At 42.1% G+C, this 21193-nt stretch overlaps 2 protein-coding genes across 2 annotated transcripts; both read right to left on the reverse strand.

Moving 5' to 3' along the window:
• Window positions 1-2828: 2828 nt before the first annotated feature.
• On the reverse strand, window positions 2829-11151 carry LOC119412159 (N-acylethanolamine-hydrolyzing acid amidase-like). The gene is made up of 10 exons (XM_037679136.1): window positions 10970-11151; window positions 7062-7226; window positions 6822-6945; window positions 5231-5321; window positions 5042-5127; window positions 4790-4962; window positions 4653-4715; window positions 4511-4577; window positions 4390-4418; window positions 2829-2928 (listed from the first exon to the last, which is right to left on the reverse strand). The coding sequence occupies exons 1-10, from the start codon at window positions 11149-11151 to the stop codon at window positions 2829-2831; spliced, it is 1080 nt and encodes a 359-aa protein (XP_037535064.1).
• A 6508-nt stretch (window positions 11152-17659) lies between these two features.
• bhlhe40 (basic helix-loop-helix family, member e40) lies at window positions 17660-19711 on the reverse strand. The gene is made up of 5 exons (XM_037679294.1): window positions 19368-19711; window positions 19161-19224; window positions 18982-19089; window positions 18665-18788; window positions 17660-18581 (listed from the first exon to the last, which is right to left on the reverse strand). Exons 1-5 carry the CDS (start codon window positions 19442-19444, stop codon window positions 17755-17757), a joined length of 1200 nt encoding a protein of 399 aa, XP_037535222.1. The 5' UTR covers window positions 19445-19711; the 3' UTR covers window positions 17660-17754.
• Window positions 19712-21193: the final 1482 nt, after the last annotated feature.

Genomic DNA, 21193 nt, shown 5'->3' on the forward strand with positions numbered 1-21193 from the left:
AAAATGACAAAAAGTTTGTTGAATGAATGGTTGTCTGATCAATCAATCTGCTTCTAACACAAACCTCACCGTTTTTCACAATTTGTGCTGTTCACAGTCACAAAGCTGTAGAAGGAATCACACAGAAATAAGAAGCAGAAAAGTGAGTTTAATCTGGATGGCAGTTCTTTTATTTGTTACAGAACTCTACAAGCAGAGTAAACTTCAGATGTGACATTAGTGCAGTTCATTTCTTCTGCCCACAGTTTTCTTAACAACATCAGGTCTGTCCACAATAAGAAACAAACTGTTAAAGTGTTTTAAAACTACTTTCTCTTACGGCGTTACACCTCAGTACTGTTTATTATATGTGGAGCAATATTATAGGCAGAAACATGGGTGTGCTATGGGGTCTCCAGTTTCTCCTATTGTTGCCAACCTGTACATGGAGGAGGTAGAAAAGAGAGCCTTGACGTCCTTTTAAGGGACACCACCAAGTCATTGGTTCAGGTATGTTGACGACACCTGGGTTAAAATCAAATCTCAGGAAGTCCAACATTTTACTGACCACATCAACTCTGTGGATAAATACATCAAGTTCACACGTGAAGATGTAAAAAATGGCAGGTTGGCTTTCTTGGACTGTGAGGTCTCAGTCTCTGATAAAGGACATTTGCAAACTGAGGTGTACCGCAAACCCACCTACACAGACCAGTATTTGCAGTTTGACTCCCATCACCCTTTGGAGCACAAGTTAGGAGTCATCAGGACTCTGTATCACAGAGCAGACAGCATCCCCACTAACTCAGGAGCCAGGCAGAAGGAGAAATCCCACACAAGACAGGCTCTAGAGCAATGTGGATATCCTAACTGGGCCTTCCTGAAACAGAAAAGAAACCCATGCTCCAGTCAGCCATCAGGTGAAAAGGAGGAACCCAGACCCAGACCAGTGGTCATTCCATATGTTGAGGGAGTATCAGAGAAACTGAGACGTTTATTTTCTAAACATAACGTCCCAGTGGCTTTTAAACCCCAAAATACATTACGGCAAAGACTGGTTCATCCCAAAGATCCAGTCCCCCGGCAGAAACAGAGCAATGTTGTGTATGCTGTTCAGTGTCAGGAGGGCTGTGATCAGTCTTACATCGGGGAAACTAAACAGCCACTGGCCAAAAGGATGGCCCAGCACAGAAGATCAACATCATCAGGCCAGGATTCTGCGGTCTACACTCATCTCCAGGCCAGCGGTCACTCTTTCAGGGATGAAGATGTTCACATCCTGGACAGAGAGGAACGATGGTTTGAGAGAGGAGTAAAGGAGGCCATCTTTGTGAAAAGAAATCGTCCATCGTTAAACAGGGGTGGAGGCCTCCGGGTTCAACTGTCCCCCTCTTACAATGCTGTGATTGCTAGTATCACTCAGCCCTCTGTGAGTAGTAAACAGCCATCAGTGTGCTAATGATCCATTGTTAGGCTGATGGTTCTTCTTGAGCATGTGATCAGCTGGTTTTGGTTGTCAGCAGCAAACTGGTTGATCCACTCAGAGAAGGTGCTATTTAAGAGACTGGGCTGAATACAGCACCTCAGACTGAGGAAGTCTCTCGGATGAGAGACGAAACGTTTCTAAATTTTTTGTTGATTTGCTTTGTTTTGTTTTTTTGAATGTCCAGAGGACCAGATTTAACTTTTTTAGATCAGTACTGTTTTGTTTTATTAAACTTAGGGTTAAAATAATAAGCATTTAGTTGAACTAAGAAAACCCAACTGAGTTTGGTTATTTTTAAGATGTGACCCAATTTTCAGTTTTTTACCAAAGCTTACAAAATGTACAATTATTAATCCCAAAACTATTGCAGACATTTCATTTTCAACATTCACCTGCCGCCTCAATAAGCCTAAATAATTTACTTTTTCTAAGAAGCATTCAGGTCTCCCTGGTAAATGAGTCTGCGAGGCTCAATGGGATTAACCTGTATAAATAAAGGTTGAATGAATTCCAACATGTCTGGAAGTATTGCACATATCGAAACATGCATGACCCTTTGGTTCATTTAACTCTCGGTAAAATTGTTCCATGTGATTGCAGGGTGCTTCGTGTGATTCTGTTGAAAAAATATGAAGGGATATTTCAGTGTAGATACAGAATAAATACAGGGTGGTGACATTCCAACATGTTTGGATCCATGTTGCATTATAAGTGCTCTTCAGTCAAATAACATGTTGGATTTTTTTTTGTCCCACTGTACCACAACAATCCATTGTTTATCTGCATAAATTCAACATTTAACCCTCATATTTGCAGAATAAAAAATAAAAAAAATAAAAACTTGCAGCACATTGTTGGAAATAAAACTAGAATCCACTTCTTGTTTCTGATTTTAAAATATCTAAATAGCTGGTTTTCTGGAACCAGTCAGGGTCAGTAAAATCCCTGTAGGGTGAATAAGCCACATGTATTACTCTCACTGAGAGGTGAGTTTTGGTAACAGCTGCTTGCTCAAACTGGTCTGAGGCAGGGCTAAACAACAACAACAACAAAAAGATGAAGCATTAAGGCTGAATTTCCCATTTAAACACTTGAATCTTTCCCCCAGTCTAAACCAACAACAGTTGTAGGATTAAAATGTAAACTGCAAAAATAATCACAACCACTGCTCTCATTGCAAGCAGTTTCACTGCTCCATAAAGTCGGAGTGAAGTTCTCGTCTACGTGTTGGTGTCATGAAGCTGAGCAGACGTGCAGGAAGAACCTGCAGGACTCCCACTGCTCCATGTCTGATGATTCAGTCAGTGTTGACAGCCCTTAAAGGAGATCAGAAGAAGTGTGTGAGTAACAGTCACACATTTTGTCAGAGGTATTTAAAGTCGTGTCTCAGTACCTTTGCTCTGACAACTGTAGAGTACTTCTCGGGGGAGGCTGCACTCATAACTGTTGTGTAAATGGTCATTCTGGGATGTTTTAAACACACAAAACAATTAACATCATCGGATGTGATGAAAAACATGGAATAAAGACAAAGTGAAGAAGATTACTGTTAGATGTGCGTGGAGTGGATGGAACGTGGCTGAAAGACAGCTGCTGGCCAGTGTTGCCAGATCTCACAATAGAAACAAGCAACCAGCTCTATGGAAACAAGCCCAAAACGAGCCCAACTGGCAACCCACCACATTGTGTAAAACAGAGGCTGTTTTTAAACGGTATAAACATACATTTATTATGGTATTACACATAAACAACAGCAAAATGATGCTAAACAATTTGAATAACATATTTTTAAGCTCTGATTTAAAAAATATATTTTATTTTTTTCTACATATTTTTAAAAACAAATCATCCTGACATCTGTGTGAGTGAAGCCCCCTCGTGGTCGGCCACAGTATGAGTGATTGGGTGTGCGCCTTGTGATGATTACCCAATCTGTTTAGGAACCTGATCCGTAGTGTAGCTCATTTGTGCATGCGCTAAAATAATACTTCCAGGTCGCAAGGATCGCCGTTGAATATGCTACATTAAGTAATATGTACTGGTATAATTCCATTTATGAATAAGAAGTCTTAATTTACTTAGAAAAGTATGCTGTATCTCCACCGATTTTCATGTTGCTAATTTACGCCACTCGTATTTCCGTTAAAATCATTGACATATTTACGTCGTGGTTAAAAATGATATGCAGCTTCACTACTGAGCGGCCTTGTTTCACCATGGAAATAATTAATTCTGTATCTTGCAGGGTTTTTCTCATTCAGCCCAGGCGGAGGTGGGGGGGGGGGGTCAGATCTAATGCATCGCATACCATCTTAACCTATGATTTGTAACGGAAATACGAGTGGAGTAAATTAGCTACATCAAGATCGGTGAAGATTGCGCACATACTTTTCTAAGTAAATTAAGACAGTTTTTATTCATAAACAACAGTGATCCGTGCGACCCGAAAGTACACTACGGATTGTGCTTCTGTAACAGATTGGGGAATGACACGTCTGTCGCCTCGCCAACATGGGCGGGAGCGATAAACAGGAAACGGGGGCGTGGAAGGGACAAACTACCTACTACCACTCGTCTTTTGCTTTATTGTGCGGAGCTAATCAACTAGTTTCACTCGGAAAGTCCAAATAAGCAACTTCATGTTCAAAGCCCAAAAAACCGACTCACAAGATTTGCAAGCGACTTTAGAAAAAACAAGCCGAACGTTGCTTATAATAAGTGGACTTGGCAACTATGGCTGCTACTGATCAATATGCAAATAAGCAAGCTCAAGCATGGAGGACCACAAAGGCCTGCTGCACTTGGACAAAAGGAATTAAAAGAGCTTTTAACACAACTACTCCATGTCAGTAACAGTTTCTGTGCTGGTTTATTGATACACACACAAGGACCACAATATAATAAAGAGATAACGTCCTTCTTACCGATTACACACTGGACTCATCGTCAGAACCTAAAGGACAAGGTTCTGTTATCAATCCAAACACTCACAATCAGTGATTTTCAGGAATGTGCTCAGTTTCTTGTGAACTTGTCCATACTTGCCTGATAAAGTTCATCCATATTGATGTTGGCCTGGCCGGTAGAGTTCAGAGCCTCGTTTGCTACTTCCCTAAAAATAAACAGAACAGTGACCTAGCAGTGGTTTAAAGTTGTAAATGTGTGATGATCATGTGAGAGGATCCACCTTCGATGGTCTGAAGGTGGGGGAGGACGCCAGTGGTCAAAGTTAGTTTCCACTCTGAACCATCTAAAACAGTCAGGAACACACCATTAAATGTTTCTTCAGTTGGGAAATGTTGACACACACAGGTCTCTCCTTACTCTCCGTGGAGCGGATCCAGTGGCCAAATATCCACGGGGCCAGCTTGGTCTCGGGTGATAATGACCCCCTCCCCTGCTCGTACCCCACCCACGATGTAGTACACCCCTGTGATGAGGGGGGTTTTGGACAGACGCATGACTGCATCCTGAAAGTCCTCTGCTTCCTCCAGAGTCTGCAGAAGTTACCCACAATTACTTTCAATTCCTCCAACTTATTCCTGAGTTTGAGAAACGGATCGTAACTATACTGACCTCCCTCAGGAGCCAGCTGACCGGAGATCTGTGGAACAGGAAGGCAGACACAAAATTCTTCCACCAGTTCCACCAGTGCTCAGTTCCTAGTGAAGTGGAAAAATAAAAAAAAAGGAGACAGCGAAAAAAAAAAAATCATAAATGCAATATTTTCTTAACAGCGGTTCTGTTGTTAAAGAGAGGTCTTACCTCGCTGGTCACCGGACACAGTGAACTTATAAGCACTTTGTCCTGTCCACAACCCAACGTAACCAGCAAACGAGGTTCCAAGGTACGCCACCTTAAAGAGTGCACCAGTAAAACAACAGTTATACCTTACTCTACTTCTACTGTGTACAAATATACCGCAGTATGTATTCAGTCAACCCCATCAGGGTGATCCTAAGTGCTCAAACCTTAAATATTTTATAGGGGATATTATATGGAAGCAATTAGGGATATAATCCAGGAACTGGTAGATGAATTTAACCAAGTTAGATTTGACCATCAGCTTAAAGACCGAACGTTCGGCTGATGGTCCTTTTGTATGTGAACAACTAGTTGGGGCTGTCAGCAGCAAACTGGTTGATCCACTACGAGAAGGTGCTGCTTATAAAACTGAGTTTGTTGCAGCTCCTCAAACCGAAGAAGTCTTTGGTATAAAAGACAAAACGTTTTACCAAAGAACCCATCCAGAGGACCTGACTCAACTTTGTTAGATACGAGGCATATTATGCTCAACCCAAGTGTTGGTTACCCAGTTTGTGGGTGAGGTCTTCTGGTGTGTTTTAAAAAGGCAGTAGGGTCCCCTTCAAGCATGTCTCAATGAGACTAATCTGTATAAATAAAGGTTGGATGAATGACAGATCTACTGTGGTTTGTGAGCCTACACAAAACTTCTGTAGTTGGGCTTTGGTGGTTTATCATCATGGTGGCAGCAAATTGGGGTCCTGGGTGAAGTGTGGTAGGAGCAGTGACAGTGTCTTCATGCAGCGACATCTATGTGTTCTGGTGTGGTTTGACCATATTAAATCTGAAGAAGGAACGGTTGAGCTAATCCAATACCTAGACTCTAATCATGATTGTGAGGAGGTCATGGAAACAAGACACCCATAGCTGTATCCTGACAAAGTCTGAGAGGTGGGTGTATAGAGCATGGTGAATGTGCAGAGGAGCATCTCTAAGTTTCAGACATTAGGGGGAAAAACCATGAAGACTACTAAGAGTGTAGCAGCATATTGCCAGTGTTCACACTGAAAGAGGTTTCCACATTTTCTGCACTCCAAACATTTTCTAATTGGTCAAGAATGCCACAAAGAGAGGTCAAATTTGGTCTCTTTGTGGGAAAGGGGGCAGTTTTAATTCAAAAATAACAGTGTCACTATTGTGTCAAGAGGAAGAACTATAAGAAGACCTCCTCTGAACAGATGGTGATTGAAGAAGAGCACAACGCGCAACCTGCCATGCTGACACCATGTCAAAAACTATGAATTGGGCTAAAGTGAATTTAAACTGAAAAAAAAAGACAACTTTAACAGATTTCATCACAAAAATCAGTATTAAATGTATAAATTGTAAAGTAACATACATATAAACTTTTGTACTTGACCACACAAACTAAACCTAAACTTGCTTAATTAACAAACCTCTGTAACTTAACGTCGTTTTGAAAAACAGTTAAAGCCAGATGTACACAAGGATTGTAAAATGATCTGTGAAGGATTTTGAGCTGTAACATGAAACACAGTGTAAATCAGTCATTTGTGAGCAGCTTGCTCTACGGCTTTGATGTTTACTCTACCTTTCCATTTTTGCGAAAAATCAAGTTAACAGTCAGATTCCTCAGAGCGGGATGTGGATAGTCAAGATTTCTGCCATGATACACGTTCCCTGATTTGTCCTGGGCCAGGATGCTCGTACAAAAACTATGGATGCAGACAGACACCTGGCATGACTGAGTGCACTTTAACAGCAGGCTTACATACCTGTACATTTAAACACAGTTTATATGTTGTATAGACAAATGTAAAATCATGCATACGCAGAGATCTCATAGGCAAAGTTGAGAATGATGGTATCAGCGAGGTTTCCTCCAAGGACTGTGGCCATCCCACGGATCTCTCCTGCGTACGGCTGAGGAACGTACCTCTCCAGGGTCTTCACTATTGGTATGATGGCATGATGTACCCACTTTGGAACCGTGGAACTAAAAAAAAATCACGCAGAAAAAACAACACTGGGATCACCGTCAACACGAGTTAGATGGAGGATGAACACAGCACCTCAGAGCTGATCAGTGTTAAACAGGCCTGTGTTGCGTATCAATGCAAAATGTATTTAGTATCATTAATATAAAAAAATTAAAAGACTAGTTATTAACAGACGACATGCAAGCTATTTTTGGTGGTATGCACACAACCCTGTGTGTATCACCTGAACAAATTTGTGTAAAAGCAGCTAATGCATGCTTCCTTTGACTCACAGCGGCTTCACTGCTCTGTCTGTACCTCAGATCAACGGCTTATCATACAGAGATCATACAGCGATCATACAGAGATCATACAGAGGCAGAAAGCAAAACACAATGTTCTCATGAGTGGATGAGAGATTCATGGAGTGTAGAGCAAATACAAACACCTGTCGTCTGTAGGAGCAATTTTCTTTCCTTGAAAATAAGTCCCTGGATTTGGATGTTTGATTCAAACACAGTTGTACAAATAAATACAAGAAAGAGAAGGAAAGAGCACAAAGGCATGTCAGTCAGATGTAGCGGAACATACAAAATGTTCATGCAATTAAGTTTTGGGAACTTTATACATTCCTATTTGTCAATAAATGCACCATTAACAACAGCATAACTGGTTATCACCTTAAAATGAGCCCTTATCAGAAGCAGTTCTTTATCCTCTCAAACCTAAAAAAAAAAAAAAAACACCCAGAATGATCCCACTTCAAAACCCTGGATGTATGGAACAGAAATGTATGGCGATAAACTAGTCTCAAAAGTAGTCACACAAGCGTACAACAAGATTTGTGTGGGTCCAACAAGATCCACAAGCGTACTACAGGATTATAGATGTATGAGTAGTTTTTCAAATATACGCCTTTCAAATTGCACAAGTGGGAAAATCCTGCGTATGTGTTTTACTAAAGAGGGTATGAGTTGGAAACGTGTCTTAGCCCATCAACTCAGTAAAGCTGCTACTGCTCAGACTGTCACCAGCCTTGAACACCTTTGTAAAACAGGAGCAATAAAAACATCTCAAAAGTCTCATTCACAGGTGAGCTGATCTGTGGTTTCGTGTTGACTGGTCCAGCTGCAGCAGGTGTTTTTTCCGCATGTATTTGAAAACTTCTATGAGCAGAATAATCCTACTTGTGCATTTTGAAGTGTATACATTTGAAAACAGTTTGTAAAACTTGTGGTACACTTGTGGGTCTTATTGTGCACATACAAATCTTGTACGCGTGTGTCATTACTTTTGGGACAAATTTAACTCCATAGATTGTAACAGAAATTACGACATGAATGCAACTCTAGTATGAACCAGACTGGCTGGTCACTGACATCTCTCATGCTACATTTCATTTGTCTTGGAGGTCAAATCAATCAACAAAAATAAAGATGGACAAAGCAATCTGTTCATTTTCATTGTCTGTAAGTGAAACCAAAATATGTGGTTTACGGGTGCTGCCATGTTGTATTTTTGGAGCTACAGTCTGCAAACTAAAGCTGTGAGGCTTTATCATCAACAATCAACTAAAGTCAACACATGAAAAAAAATTGTCTGACATGTTTGTTTTATTTTGTAGTAAAGAAAATATCCTGTTAGTTTGAGTGGCAGGACTTAAAACTTGCAGTGCAACCAGCCACCAGGGGGTACTTGCCCTATTTGTCATACTGTCTGCGTACTCATCATCCAGTCCTGTACCTACATTTAATATATGTCGATGATGGTCAGAACGCAGACTTGGGAATAATGTCGCACCTGACTTAATTGTGTTCCAGTTGCACGTCTGAGACCAGCAGGAATTGTTAATTATTTTCTCAGAGACCAGGCTGTTTGCAGTACACGCTGATAACAATGTATTGCTCTGCATTTTATGGATTCATGCATTCATAGACTGTAGCAGCATGTTCACAAGTAAAGATTGAGTAGTACTTCATGTGTGACTGATTTTAGGAAATACAACTGGATGTAAGTGCTAATAAATAATTTATTGCAGCAGATATTACTTTTCATGCATAAGGCAGCCACATTAGTTCTGACAACTTTCAAAGTCAAAATTCTGACGCGTACTTGATTTTTTCCAACTCTGAACTTGAACTTTCTGATTTCAGAGTCCAAATGGAACGTACCGTTGGTGATTGTAGCTGCAGTGTTGAGCAAGCTTGATTTATAATTGCACAAAAAATAAAGATTATCACTTATCTATAATCAAACACAGACAAGCGAAGTGTTGGTATCACGATAATCAAACTGTCAGTCGTATTGTTTTCTATTGTGACCTGTCACACTTTACATGACATGTCTGTTTATGGAACAAGCATTAGAGTATTTTGTGTTCACATACACTCTGCAATAATCTGTGCCTGTGAGGAAGGGATTCAACTGTCTCATTAAAATCAGCTGCAAAGAAAATAGCTAAAAAAAAACAGGCTTTAAAGAAGCTTCAGTACTGAATACCTGGATGAGAACGATATGTACTCTTGAAACTGTGGTTATAAGTACATTTCCCCAAATACTTCAAGTGCAATTTGAAATAAGAAAAGTTTTTCAAGACTTTCCATTTTATTTTACTTTCTAACTTCACATCCTTCTTACTGCTGCACAGGTCTATTAGTATTTATGACTCTGTCACCTCATAAGAAACATCTTGTAACTGTGACTTTCCTTCCCTCCACTGACTACGGTGACATTATTTAAATGAACACCCCTACAAAAACCCAGCAGATGTTGGATGCCGTCTATCATACCATACCATACCATACCAATTTATTTATATAGCACTTAAAACAGCAACAAGGCCAACCAAAGTGCTGTCATGGTGCACTAAGATTCATAACTGGCTGTAACTACCGTACACATCACTGCACCCAGTATTCACTGGTTAACTGGACATCATTAACTTCACACAGACTCTCTCACTGGTTCATTTTCATCTTTAAATCACTTCTTGGTCTGCTGCCTTCATACATCTCCTCCTACATGTCTCTGCGTGAGTGCAGCTACAGCGTGCGCTCTCAGGACATTATTACCTGCAGTGTTCCCTCAGTGAGGACTGAACTTGGCAAAAGGACCTTCTTCTACTCCGCTCCTGTTTCCTGGAATATCTAAAAAGATCTGAAGTTCTCAACCTTGACCTCTCTAAGTGGCTTTAAACATCTGATAAGTTCCTGGAAAAAAACCAATGCAGACATGTTTCTGTTTATAGTTTTCTACACCGCTTTACAATCTAGCTGTTTTAGTTATGTTTTGTAATAATGTTTTCTTTCATTTACTCTTTTCAATTTCTTGATTGTCAGTTGTTGTCATCATTCTTTCTTACAAAATCAGGTCTCTCTTGTAAATGAGTCCACGAGGCTCAGTGAGACTAACCTGTATAAATAAAGGTTGAGTGACTGTTACATTCTGACACTTTCTATAAATAACCTAATATTGTCATGAATTATACATTTGGGTAAACCTCTTTAACTTCCTGCTCAGTTTGGTTTCATGGCTGAGGAGCTGTTTGAATGTGCTTTTTAGAAGAGTGCAATTCAGTTATGACTAAACTGAACAAATACAGTAAAGTAAAGTTGTATACTCATGGTTAAGATGTAATACAGACCTGTTCAGAAGTACTCAGGTTCTGAACAGGATAGTAAACATATTAGCAATAATTAAATGAGTTCACTGTGGATCCAGCAGGTTAAATGTGGGTTTTCAGCATGAATAAAACACTCACTCTATGATTTCTGCTGCGACTTTCTTCAGGTAATCTACGTCAAAGGCTGTCTTGAGAGGCAGCCACCTCACTTCAGCTTTGTCGTCCAGGTTGATTTCCAGCGTGGGAGGGGCGAGCAGAGCCCGGCTCGAGGCAGCGAGCGCGAGCAGCAGCAGCAGGAGTCCGCCGGCGCGTGCCACCATGTCAGCTGTCAGGCAGAAGAAGCCGCGGATCCTCACTGAACTCTTCTCAGCGCTAAAGACCTGCCCGCTAACGCTAAGGCGACACTTCCGCTAAGAGACTTTCAAAATAAAACCATCTTACCCTGTACTTCGTTTCAACTCTTTGTTCCGCGTTTAAATGTTTGTGTTTAGAAGTTCTGAAGAACTTTTAATGAAGGTTGCCAAAAGTCTGCCAAAAGTTTATCATTATATAGGCTAATACAAATATATTTTGTTGTACAGACTATATATCTATATATAGGATGCACGATATTGGATTTTTGGTCGATATCCGATATGCCGTTATGCTAAAACTTATTTGGCCGATAACCAATACCGATATTTTATATACTTTCCTTTGTCAGAACATAGCCCTCTTATTTAGGCGTATTTGCTAGAAAAAATGTGTAACAGCTGTAAGAGCTGGTGACATATATTCTGTAAAAGATAGATTATTTAGATAACCTGAAGAAAGTCGCAGCAGAAATAATTGAGTGAGTGTAAAACGAGCATTCAAGAACATGTCCAAGTTTTATTCATGCTGAAAACCCACATTTAACCTGCTGGATCCACAGTGAACTCATTTAATTATTGCTAATATGTTTACTATCCTGTTCAGAACCTGAGTACTTCTGAACGTGTAATAGCGTCTGTATTACCTCTTAACCATGAGTATACAACTTTACTTTACTGTATTTGTTCAGGGACCAATGCAGACATGTTCCTGTTTTTAGTTTTCTACATTCGCCTTAGAATCTAGCTGTTTTTTGTTACTTTTCTTTTTTTTAGCCATCCTACTTGTAAAAAAAAAAAAATTAAAGAAAAAGTTGTATTACTTTTTATAACTGTTTATTGTTGTTGCTGTTGTCCATTGTTGTCATCATTCTTTGTTGAAATCAGGTCTCTCTTGTAAATGAGTCCTCGAGGCTCAATGGGATTTACCTGTCTAAATAAAGGTTGAATGAAAAAATAGCCGTATGATTTACATAGCACTTTAACTTATGTTAAATGAAAAAGTGTTAAATGTTATTTATGAGCATTAGTCACCTGTGATGCTGTCTCTCTTGTGGAGTCTTGTTCCAGGTTCCTATAGCTGCAGTGTGGGATCCTCTGCACTCCTGTGCATGAAGGACAGACTTTTTAAGATCAAAGTTTTAGTCTATCCATTGTTCCGTAAGACTAATCATGCTAACTGGGCTAACATGACGTTCAAATGTCTGTGAAAACTCACCCAAGTGTTTTCGGCTATTAGCTTCTAAATGGTGTCGGAAATGACGGCTTGTAACTCGGGTAAGGTTACGTCAGAAAAATATCTCAGACTGGGGACAATGTAGCGAGGCTCAATGTAGTCCAAAAATCTTCGGAATCCAACATCCTCAATGAAAAACAAAACTTCCACACCCCCGACAGTTTGAATTTTCCTCTCCGCCATGAAATCAGGTAAGCATGCGTGATGTCACCACGTTGTTCTGCCGCTGCAGGCATCTTTGTCACTGGGTTGTCACACAAAAACTGCGTCTTTTATATCGACTTATTTTGATGGAATGGCCGATGTCCAATATTGAACTTTAACGCTAATATTGGCCGATACCGATACCATGCCGATAATATTGTGCATCGCTAATATATATATATATATATATATATATATATATATATATTCTATATAAAATTTAATTCCCATATAATTCTGTCTAAATCTATCAGCAAACAGACAGAATTTTTAGCATTAAATGTGAAGATTGCTAAGGGCTTCTGAATAGCTGTGGTGGACTACTACAGGCCAGTGGTGCTGGAAACAGTTACAATGCCGACAAGCTATGACTGACATTGCTCTCTCTCTCTCTCTCTCTCTCTCTCTCTCTCTCTCTGTGTCTACATATAGACAGAGGCAAAACCTACAGCATTCAGATCTGGGCCAAATCCGTTTAAAAGTTGTCAGATCCACATAACCGTCACCAGACAGTTTACACATGCGCCAGCTCTGGGTCGAGCTGAGATCATGAGCTTGCCTGATACCTGTAAAAAAGGTTTTGGCTCTGATCCAGTTCAGGTCTGGACCAAATCAGCCTAAAATGAAATCAGAATTATATTTTTGTGCCACATCTGACCCAAATGCAGTATTTATAGCACCTGTGGGCCACCTCTGACTCTGACCTGTTCTATGCCAGACTGCACTTTACAGCAGTCATGCCAGTTACGGGCCATTGGAAAATAAGAGACGCCGGGCCCAAGTCCGTTTACGGGTCCGGGCCAGATGCTCAACTATATTTGGCCCAGAGCAGATAAATTTTGCTGTCAGGGCACAAATAACTGCGCGGAGAGTTTGTCATTTTCGCTTGTCCAAAAGCCAGCTGGAGTTTGACACGTCTGCGCTGTGATGCACGTCGCTTAGGAGAAAATGTAGCCTGAGGAGGAGAAGAGAACTTACCTCCTCATCTATGAAATAACAGATGAAAAAAAATCATTCAGGACTTGTGGCAGCAGGTCTGTTGTGATTTCTGAACATTTATCAGAGTCAAATTAATCAGATCCAAGACGTGGTTATTAATTAAGGGAATTACGTCTTTAAAAAGCCTGGTTGAGATGAGGTCTACATGTAGCAGACATGTGGATGGTTTAGATGAAGCTGTTATTTTTTGACAATTCAGAGAGCTCAACATGACAAAAACAATCCAAACATAAATCAAGTTCTAGTGATATTTTTAAAGTTGCTTCATCTGACAGGCAACCAGAGGTAATAGTAGGAAGGATGGTTTGAATATTTTCCCTAATTGAAATAATTTAATTTATAAAGAATCTATCTGTATGTAGGCCTATATTTTATATGTGTGTGTGTGTGTATGTCAAGATCACCCCTGTCATTTAAGAAATATACTTTCTAATTTTTATATTGCTGAAAACTATAGTTTCCTCAAATGACTGGGGTAGCCCTTGGGTGGCCAACGATTACCGTAATCTATGTTTTCCAAGGCCACCGTTTGCCACCCCCGACTCTACTGTTGTTCCTGGTAACATTGCTCCCTCTACTCACAAGGATCCATCACTAAGTGGCTTCAAACATCTGCTAAGTTCCTGGCAAAAACCAATGCAGACATGTTCCTGTTTTTAGTTTCTACATCACCTTACAACCTAGCTGTTTTTGTTTATTTTTTAAATACCATTTTCTTTCATTTGTTCTTCTCAATTTGTATGCTTTCTTTTATGATTGTGTACTGTTGTCGTTGTTGTCCACTGTTGTCATCATCCATCCATCCATTTTCTTTACCCGCTTATTCCATTTCGGGTCACGGGGGTCGCTGGTGCCCATGTCCAGCAATCACTGTGCGAGGGGCGGGGTACACCCTGGACGGGTCGCAAGTCCATCACATGGACACATAAAGACAAACGAGACAAACAACCATTCACCCTCTCACTCACACCTAGGGACAATTTAGAGTTATCAATCAGCCTAACATGCATGTTTTTGGACTGTGGGAGGAAACCGGAGTACCCGGAGAAAACCCACGCATGCATGGAGAGAACATGCAAACTCCACCCAGAAAGGCCCCTGGACCAGGGTTTGAACCAAGGACCTGCTCGCTGAGAGGCAGCAGCTCTACCAGTTACGCCACCGTGCTGCCCTGTTGTCATCACTGTTTGTTAAAATCAGGTCTCTCTTGTAAATGAGTCCCCGAGGCTCCATGGGATTAACCTGTCTAAATAAAGTTTGAATGAATGAACTCTGCGCAACTTCGGACAAGCAAAAGTAAATACATTAATTTACAAAATCAACCTCTATTCTATATTGTAACTCTTACCTACTTGAATATCTTGCACCAAAAACATTAAGGTTTACTTGCATTCCCTGTTCAATTCCAGTCCAGAAAAACATTAATCTCCAAAACTACAGAACGTTCACTATTCAAATCCCTGAGTGACATGGAACATCTCTCTTTTAAACCTCATGTCGAAAACCTAGTAAGGAAACTAAAAGTTAAATTGGGTTTCTTTTTCAGAAATAGATCTGTCTAACTCTGAATGCTAGGAAATACCTCATAACTGTGACTTTCCTTCCATTGACTGCGGTGACATTATTTACATAAATGCTCCTCCAAGCACCCTGCAGATGTTGGATGCTGTCTATCATGGTGCGCTAAGATTCATAACTGGCTGTAACTATCATACTCACCACTGCACCCTGTATTCACTGGTTAACTGGACATCATTAACTTCACGCAGACTCTGTCACTGGTACATTTTCATCTTTAAATCACTTCTTGGTCTGTTGCCTTCATACATCTCCTCCTACATGTCTCTGTGTGAGTGCAGCTACAGCGTGCGCTCTCAGGACATTATTACCTGCAGTGTTCCCTCAGTGAGGACTGAACTTGGCAAAAGGGCCTTCTTCTACTCCGCTCCTGTTTCCTGGAATATCTTACAAAAAGACCTGAAGCTCTTGACCTTGACCTCTCTAAGTGGCTTTAAACATCTGGTAAGTTCTCCAGGACATCCTTGTAAAAGAGATTGATGATTTCAATGGATTTCTTCATGGTAAAATAAAGGGATAAAAAAAAAAGTTCCTGGCAAGAACCAATACAGACATGTTCCTGTTTTTAGTTTTCTACACCACCTTATAATTTAGCTGGGTTTTTTTTTTGTTGCTATTTTTCCTTTTGACTGTCCTTTTGGTTGCTATTTTGTTTTGATTTGTTAAAAAAATAAAATAAAATTTGTATGCCTCTTTTGTCTATTGTTGTCGTTATCCACTGTTATCACTCTTTGTTAAAGAAATCAGGTCTCTCTTGTAAATGAGTCTCTGAGGCTCAATGGGATTAACTGTATAAATAAAGGTTGAATGCATGAATGAATGAATGAATTTCAACCTTTGCACTGTGTACCTTCAAATGATCTCAGCCGTTCCTGTAAAAATGATTGGTGCAGCCCTTTAGTTCACACAAACTGAAACACTCAGAATTAATAAGAAATCATTTTTAAAAGAGGGGGATCTTTTGGTGTGAGCAGCAGCAGGTCAGTAGAGGGCGAACTCTGATCTTTAGCTCTCTTTTGGCATGAAGCTGAACACTGTCATGGAGTGAAGCTCTACTTCCACAAGATGGTACCAGAGCTGTACATTTTGGTTACAGTAGGTCTGGAAAGTGTGTTTGAAGGCAGAATATCTACTGATGTACAGTTCAAATGAAAAAACCCTGTTGTGATTAGAAGAGCTGAAACAAACTTCCACGCATCTCAGGGGGAGACATGGTTGGTGGTGAACTGCAGCCATGACGCAGACCTTTTTATTTTCACTATTACTTTAACGACAGTCATTACCGCCCTGCAAGACGTGTATTCTGTATTCAGAACTAACGTCAGCTTTTTGTGTGCTAACATCAAAGTTTCTGACATTATAAAAGTTCTCAGAAAGCACATTAAATCTATTTTATAGCTTCTTTTCTTTGCACGTTTTCATCCTGAAATGAGTTATTCCTGCACGGCTTCATGTTACGACGGTAAAGAAATTAAATTGATTTATGTCTCTTGCAAATTTCCTCAAACCCCCTCTGGAGTCTGGTTACAGCCTGTAATCCAAGACATGCTATTGATTTACAGAGGCTGTGCAGCTTTCCGGGTTATGTAAGCGTTATGTAAGTGTGTGTTGAAGAGCTGTCAGGATGGCTGGCGGCCAAACACCAAATCCACAGGGACCAAAAATCTTTATTAATACTTTAATATATATCAATACTTTATATACAAAACATATACAACTTTTTGCATTACATGTGGAAATAAAAATCCAGTTTCAACTTTACATTCTTTGCTAAAGACAAGATTTAAAGCAGGTTTGTTTGAAACTCCAGTCGTCGTCGCGTTAAATAAAAGAAGCGTTTCAGATGAAGGCCTCACCTTGAGCTGTGGGCAGAACGCAAACATACACACCAAACTGCTGCCTCGTCCTCGGACAGATACACTCAGTGGGTCACGTATCAAAAATAAACATGTACAAGCGAAATATTAATTACATTATATCACAGGATCAGAAAAATAAAAGTCAGCCACAGATTAAACTGATGCATCCGTTAAGAGTGGCAAGTCCCTGAATTCTCAAAACTTTTATGAATTCCTGCGTCCGACAACCCGAAGGTGGAAGGAGACGTGTTCTTAGGAACGTCTCGGTGTGAAGCAGATATGTTGATTTTGGGAACTTTCACGGCGAAGAACCGGTTTGGTAGAAGAGAGAGGCAAACACTGAAGGTAGGTCGTTCAGATCTGCAGGGGGGGGGGCTTCTGGATGGAAATCAAAATGTTTACATTCATCGCAGCAGATCGTACGTTTTGGGACTTGGTGGGCTTACATTCTCTTTTACATTCAATAAAACGTCTGGAGAAAACATGGAAACCTTCAAACTGGTGCGTTCTTTACTTTCAGCAGACCATCTTCAGTGTTTGAGAGGCATGCAAAAATAAAAAGAACCTTCAAGGGTTCTGCTGTGGGGTCGGTGTGCTGGGGGGGGGGGGGGGGGGGGGGGGGGGGGGGGGGGTAGCAGTCTGCTCCTTTACCCTCGATCAACATTCAAAGAGTCTGGTTCTGACAAACAGGTCTGCTCAGTTTTTGGTTTCCAAGTTCAAAGGGGAGACCTGTCTTAAAGCTTTATGGAGAGCGGGGGGGTCCACCGGGTTGTGGTGAGGTACTGGGGATCCTGCCCTCGGTGACATCACCAAAGATGGGGTCAGCGTCTCCGGGGATAGGCTCACTGCAGAGCCACCCATGCCCGGGTACATGACGGGCATGCCCCCAGGGTACCAGCATTTGTCCAGCATCGGTAGGTACGCCGCTGTCGCGGGGGGGACGAGGTAGAAGGGGAGACAGAATGGGGATTGATTGGGGGGGAAGCTCATGTAGCTGCCAGGAGCTCCCACCGCGGAGAGGACCTCGTCCTCCGAGGAGTCTGCTCTTAACCTCTTGGCCCGAGGCTCGTCCCCCTCCTGCTTGATGACGCCCGCAGTCCTCTCAGGCGCAGGGGTTTTCAGATCCCCCTCCCTCCCATGACTCTCGGACCACTGGGCTTTGGGCTTGTCGTGCTCTCCACCATAGCCACTATCAGTGTCTGTGTCACTGCCGCTCTGCTCCCCCCCCACATGCTGGTAAGTCCTCTGAATGACTGGAACGCAGTTCTTGGCGGGGGCCTCAGAGGACGCGGCAGGCTGCTCCACGGCCTTGTTCACCCGCTCACACTCGTCCGGCTGCGGGCTGCTTGGACGCTGCAGCACCTCAGCTGCCACCTTCTGGATGTGGCCGACGACGTGGGACGGGGTCAGCTCCCTGCTCGTCTCCTGGTTGGCCAGATAGTGGAGGACCTCTTTGGCGCACAGGTGAAACCCGGAGCGGAACATCTCCTCACTGCTGTCTGCTCCGTCACCTCCGTGATCACCTGAGCGAGCAGAACCAGAGAAGGACACGATGAACAACGAGAAGAACGACGGTGTCAAACCACAAGACGTCGACCAAACTTACCGAACTGCAGATCCTTCTGCAGAGCCACAATCTTCTGCTGCTGCTGCTCCAGGAGGGCGTTCAAGGTTCTCACGTGCTTCAGGGTGAGCTCCAGCACCACCGCTTTCTCCAAATGACCTAGCGTCTAAAACAGGAAGACCTTCGATAAGCATGTTGATCTTTCTTATGTAACGCACTGCGGCTGAACAGACAGCCGCCAACACCCATTTGCTGTGAACCAGCACATAAACACTCAAACCACTTCCAGCCGGTGTCCGCACACTTTGCTTCTTCAGACCAAACTAGAGAAAGTTGAGTGGAGCTCGAGTAAAACTCACCGTGAGCTTCAGGTGTTCTGGCAGCAGGTCCTTGAGCTGAGAGATACATTCATTTATCCGGTCTCGTCTCTTCTTCTCGATGAGTCTGTGTGGCAGCTTGTAGGTCTCCTGTCAGAGGGGAGTCAGGAGTCAGCACCTCCTCACAGGAGCAGGAGTGCTCTTCAACAAGTGGACCTTACCTTGCACTCGTCCCCGCGCTTCACTCCCCTCCTGGGTTTGCACAGGTAAATGGGAAACTCCATTCTTTGGAGAAGAAATACAAATATGTTTAATCAATCAACCTTTATTTATATAGGTAAATCCCATTGTTAATGTCATTAATGTTTATATTTGCAATAATAATAACAAAAAACGGTCAAGTATATATCATAAACTGCTCTGTTTACCGGTGCATGTCAGCTACATCCAGTGCTGGGTGTTTGGGTGCATAAGGAGGCGGCTGCGCGCTTGTTATCCTCTCCATTTTGCGTCAAAGCAAAAAGAAACTGAAAAAAAGTGTCGGCACCTTAAAATAAAACAAATAATAATAAAATAAAAAAATCAATTCGTCTCCTCGAGCGTCCCTGCTGTGAAGAGTTGTCCCCCACCCTGAGGTCGGCGCTCGCTCTGCCGAGGGAAGCTGCTCTGAGGTCGGCTCTGTCCGTGTGTGAGAGCTGGGTGGGTTCGTGACGACGTGTTAAATAAACCCTGTGACTGCAGGCACGTCTCTCCCTGCGCGAGGAAACTGACTCCATCCGTCACATGAGCCTCACGTGTCGGACAGTGCTTTCAACTCCTCGCCCCGCCCCCCTGTTCCTGCTGCCGCCTGCCGGAGCCCCGCCCACTCGTGTAGTACTCCTCCGGCGGGGGCGGGGCCAAGTCCCGTGGAGCTCCACGCTCCTCTCCTCACGAGCCCTGTTTGTTTGTAGAGCCGACTGTTTACACAGACAGGAAGTGGAGCAACAGTTTCCCGCCGACACCAGGACGCATGAAGTGCAAACATTTCAACAGGAACAATAAACACAAGAATATTAATTAGACTAGAGAAAAAACTGAATTATAATATAACGATGCTTATTTTAAAAAATGACGTGTTGCAGCTTGTGGTGTATGAAAATAAAACTTGAAGTTGTTTATTGAACCAGCTCAACTCCAACTGTGAGTCCAACAAGTCAAATGATATTTTCTGTGAACTGAACACAGCTGAATGGCTGCTGAAACTTAAGAACTGAAGCTGTTTAAGCTAAAAACATGCACAACACTAGCTAAAAGCTACAAGCAAAATCCTAGCTAAACATTACAAGCAGCAAAAACATTAAATAGCAGCAGAAAAATACTAGCTAAAGGCTATAAACAACAAAAGGCTATAGGCAAAAAAGTAGCTAAAAGCGAGCAAAAGGCTAAAGAATCTCTAAAAACTAAAACAAAAGCTAAAAGTTGTTAAATCTATCTAAAAGAGGTTTGATAGGAACCATCAAAACCCAAATAAAAATAGAGCAAATACGCTGAAGCAGATTTCAGTGTTTTGACATAAATTTCATGTTTTTGTTTTTTTGTTGTTATTTTTGTGGGTGAGAAAATGTGTAAAAATGATATTTTTAAATGTCAGCCACCTGCTGATTGAGCTGAACGTTTTCTGCAGCAGAGCAGTGTGATGAATCAGCACAAACAGTGTGATACCTGCAGTTAACGCCTAACTGCATTAATGGCTCTGTTTGCTTGAATCGGTGGCTCGTGCCGAGTGTCACGCGCGCAGCCGTGTTTTGAAGCCGTCTGGTGGTGCTGCACGTGCACCGGGGCTGCACCCGAGCGGGTTATCTCGGTGCTGTTACTCCCTGCTGTCCTGCTGGGCAGTCACGTTGAGCTCCTCATGGACTGAGCGGTGGATCCCTGCCGCTGACGTCACGAACCAACCGGGACCGAGCCAGCCCGACCGGACCGGACAGAGGACAGTTATTTATAGACTGAGCAGCAGCGGGGAGGGCTCAGGACTCAACAAGTACCGAGAGGGGAAACATGTTGTCCGACTGAGACGCTTTTCTTTAAATTACCTTTAAATGCACGAACGGAACGGGCCCGTGTTAAACTGGCGGCCCGCGGGCCACTGCCGGTCCTGAGGAGGAGCACTTATGGCCGTTCATGTTCATCTGTATTTAAAACTGGGAGTGTATTTTTCCCCCCATAAACCATGAAAAACAACTATAAAAATAAACAAATAAATTGTGTGTGTGTG

The sequence above is a fragment of the Nematolebias whitei genome, chromosome 7 (assembly GCF_014905685.2).
Source record: "Nematolebias whitei isolate Nwh7 chromosome 7, NemWhi1, whole genome shotgun sequence".
NCBI classification, from domain to species: Eukaryota; Metazoa; Chordata; class Actinopteri; order Cyprinodontiformes; family Rivulidae; genus Nematolebias; species Nematolebias whitei.

Bases quoted from the DNA above. Each gene is read 5' to 3' on its own strand.
- LOC119412159 (XM_037679136.1), bottom strand. From the start codon at position 11,151: ATGGTGGCACGCGCCGGCGGACTCCTGCTGCTGCTGCTCGCGCTCGCT. The intron at 6,946-7,061 runs GTATGCATGATT...CTGCATCCATAG, and splicing joins TTTGCCTATGAGATCTCTGC to TTTTTGTACGAGCATCCTGG. The intron at 5,128-5,230 runs GTAAGACCTCTC...CCACTTCACTAG, and splicing joins TGTGTCCGGTGACCAGCGAG to GAACTGAGCACTGGTGGAAC.
- bhlhe40 (XM_037679294.1), bottom strand. From the start codon at position 19,444: ATGGAGAGGATAACAAGCGCGCAGCCGCCTCCTTATGCACCCAAACAC. The intron at 19,090-19,160 runs GTAAGGTCCACT...CCCCTCTGACAG, and splicing joins AGCGCGGGGACGAGTGCAAG to GAGACCTACAAGCTGCCACA. The intron at 18,582-18,664 runs GTAAGTTTGGTC...CTGCTCGCTCAG, and splicing joins GCAGAAGGATCTGCAGTTCG to GTGATCACGGAGGTGACGGA.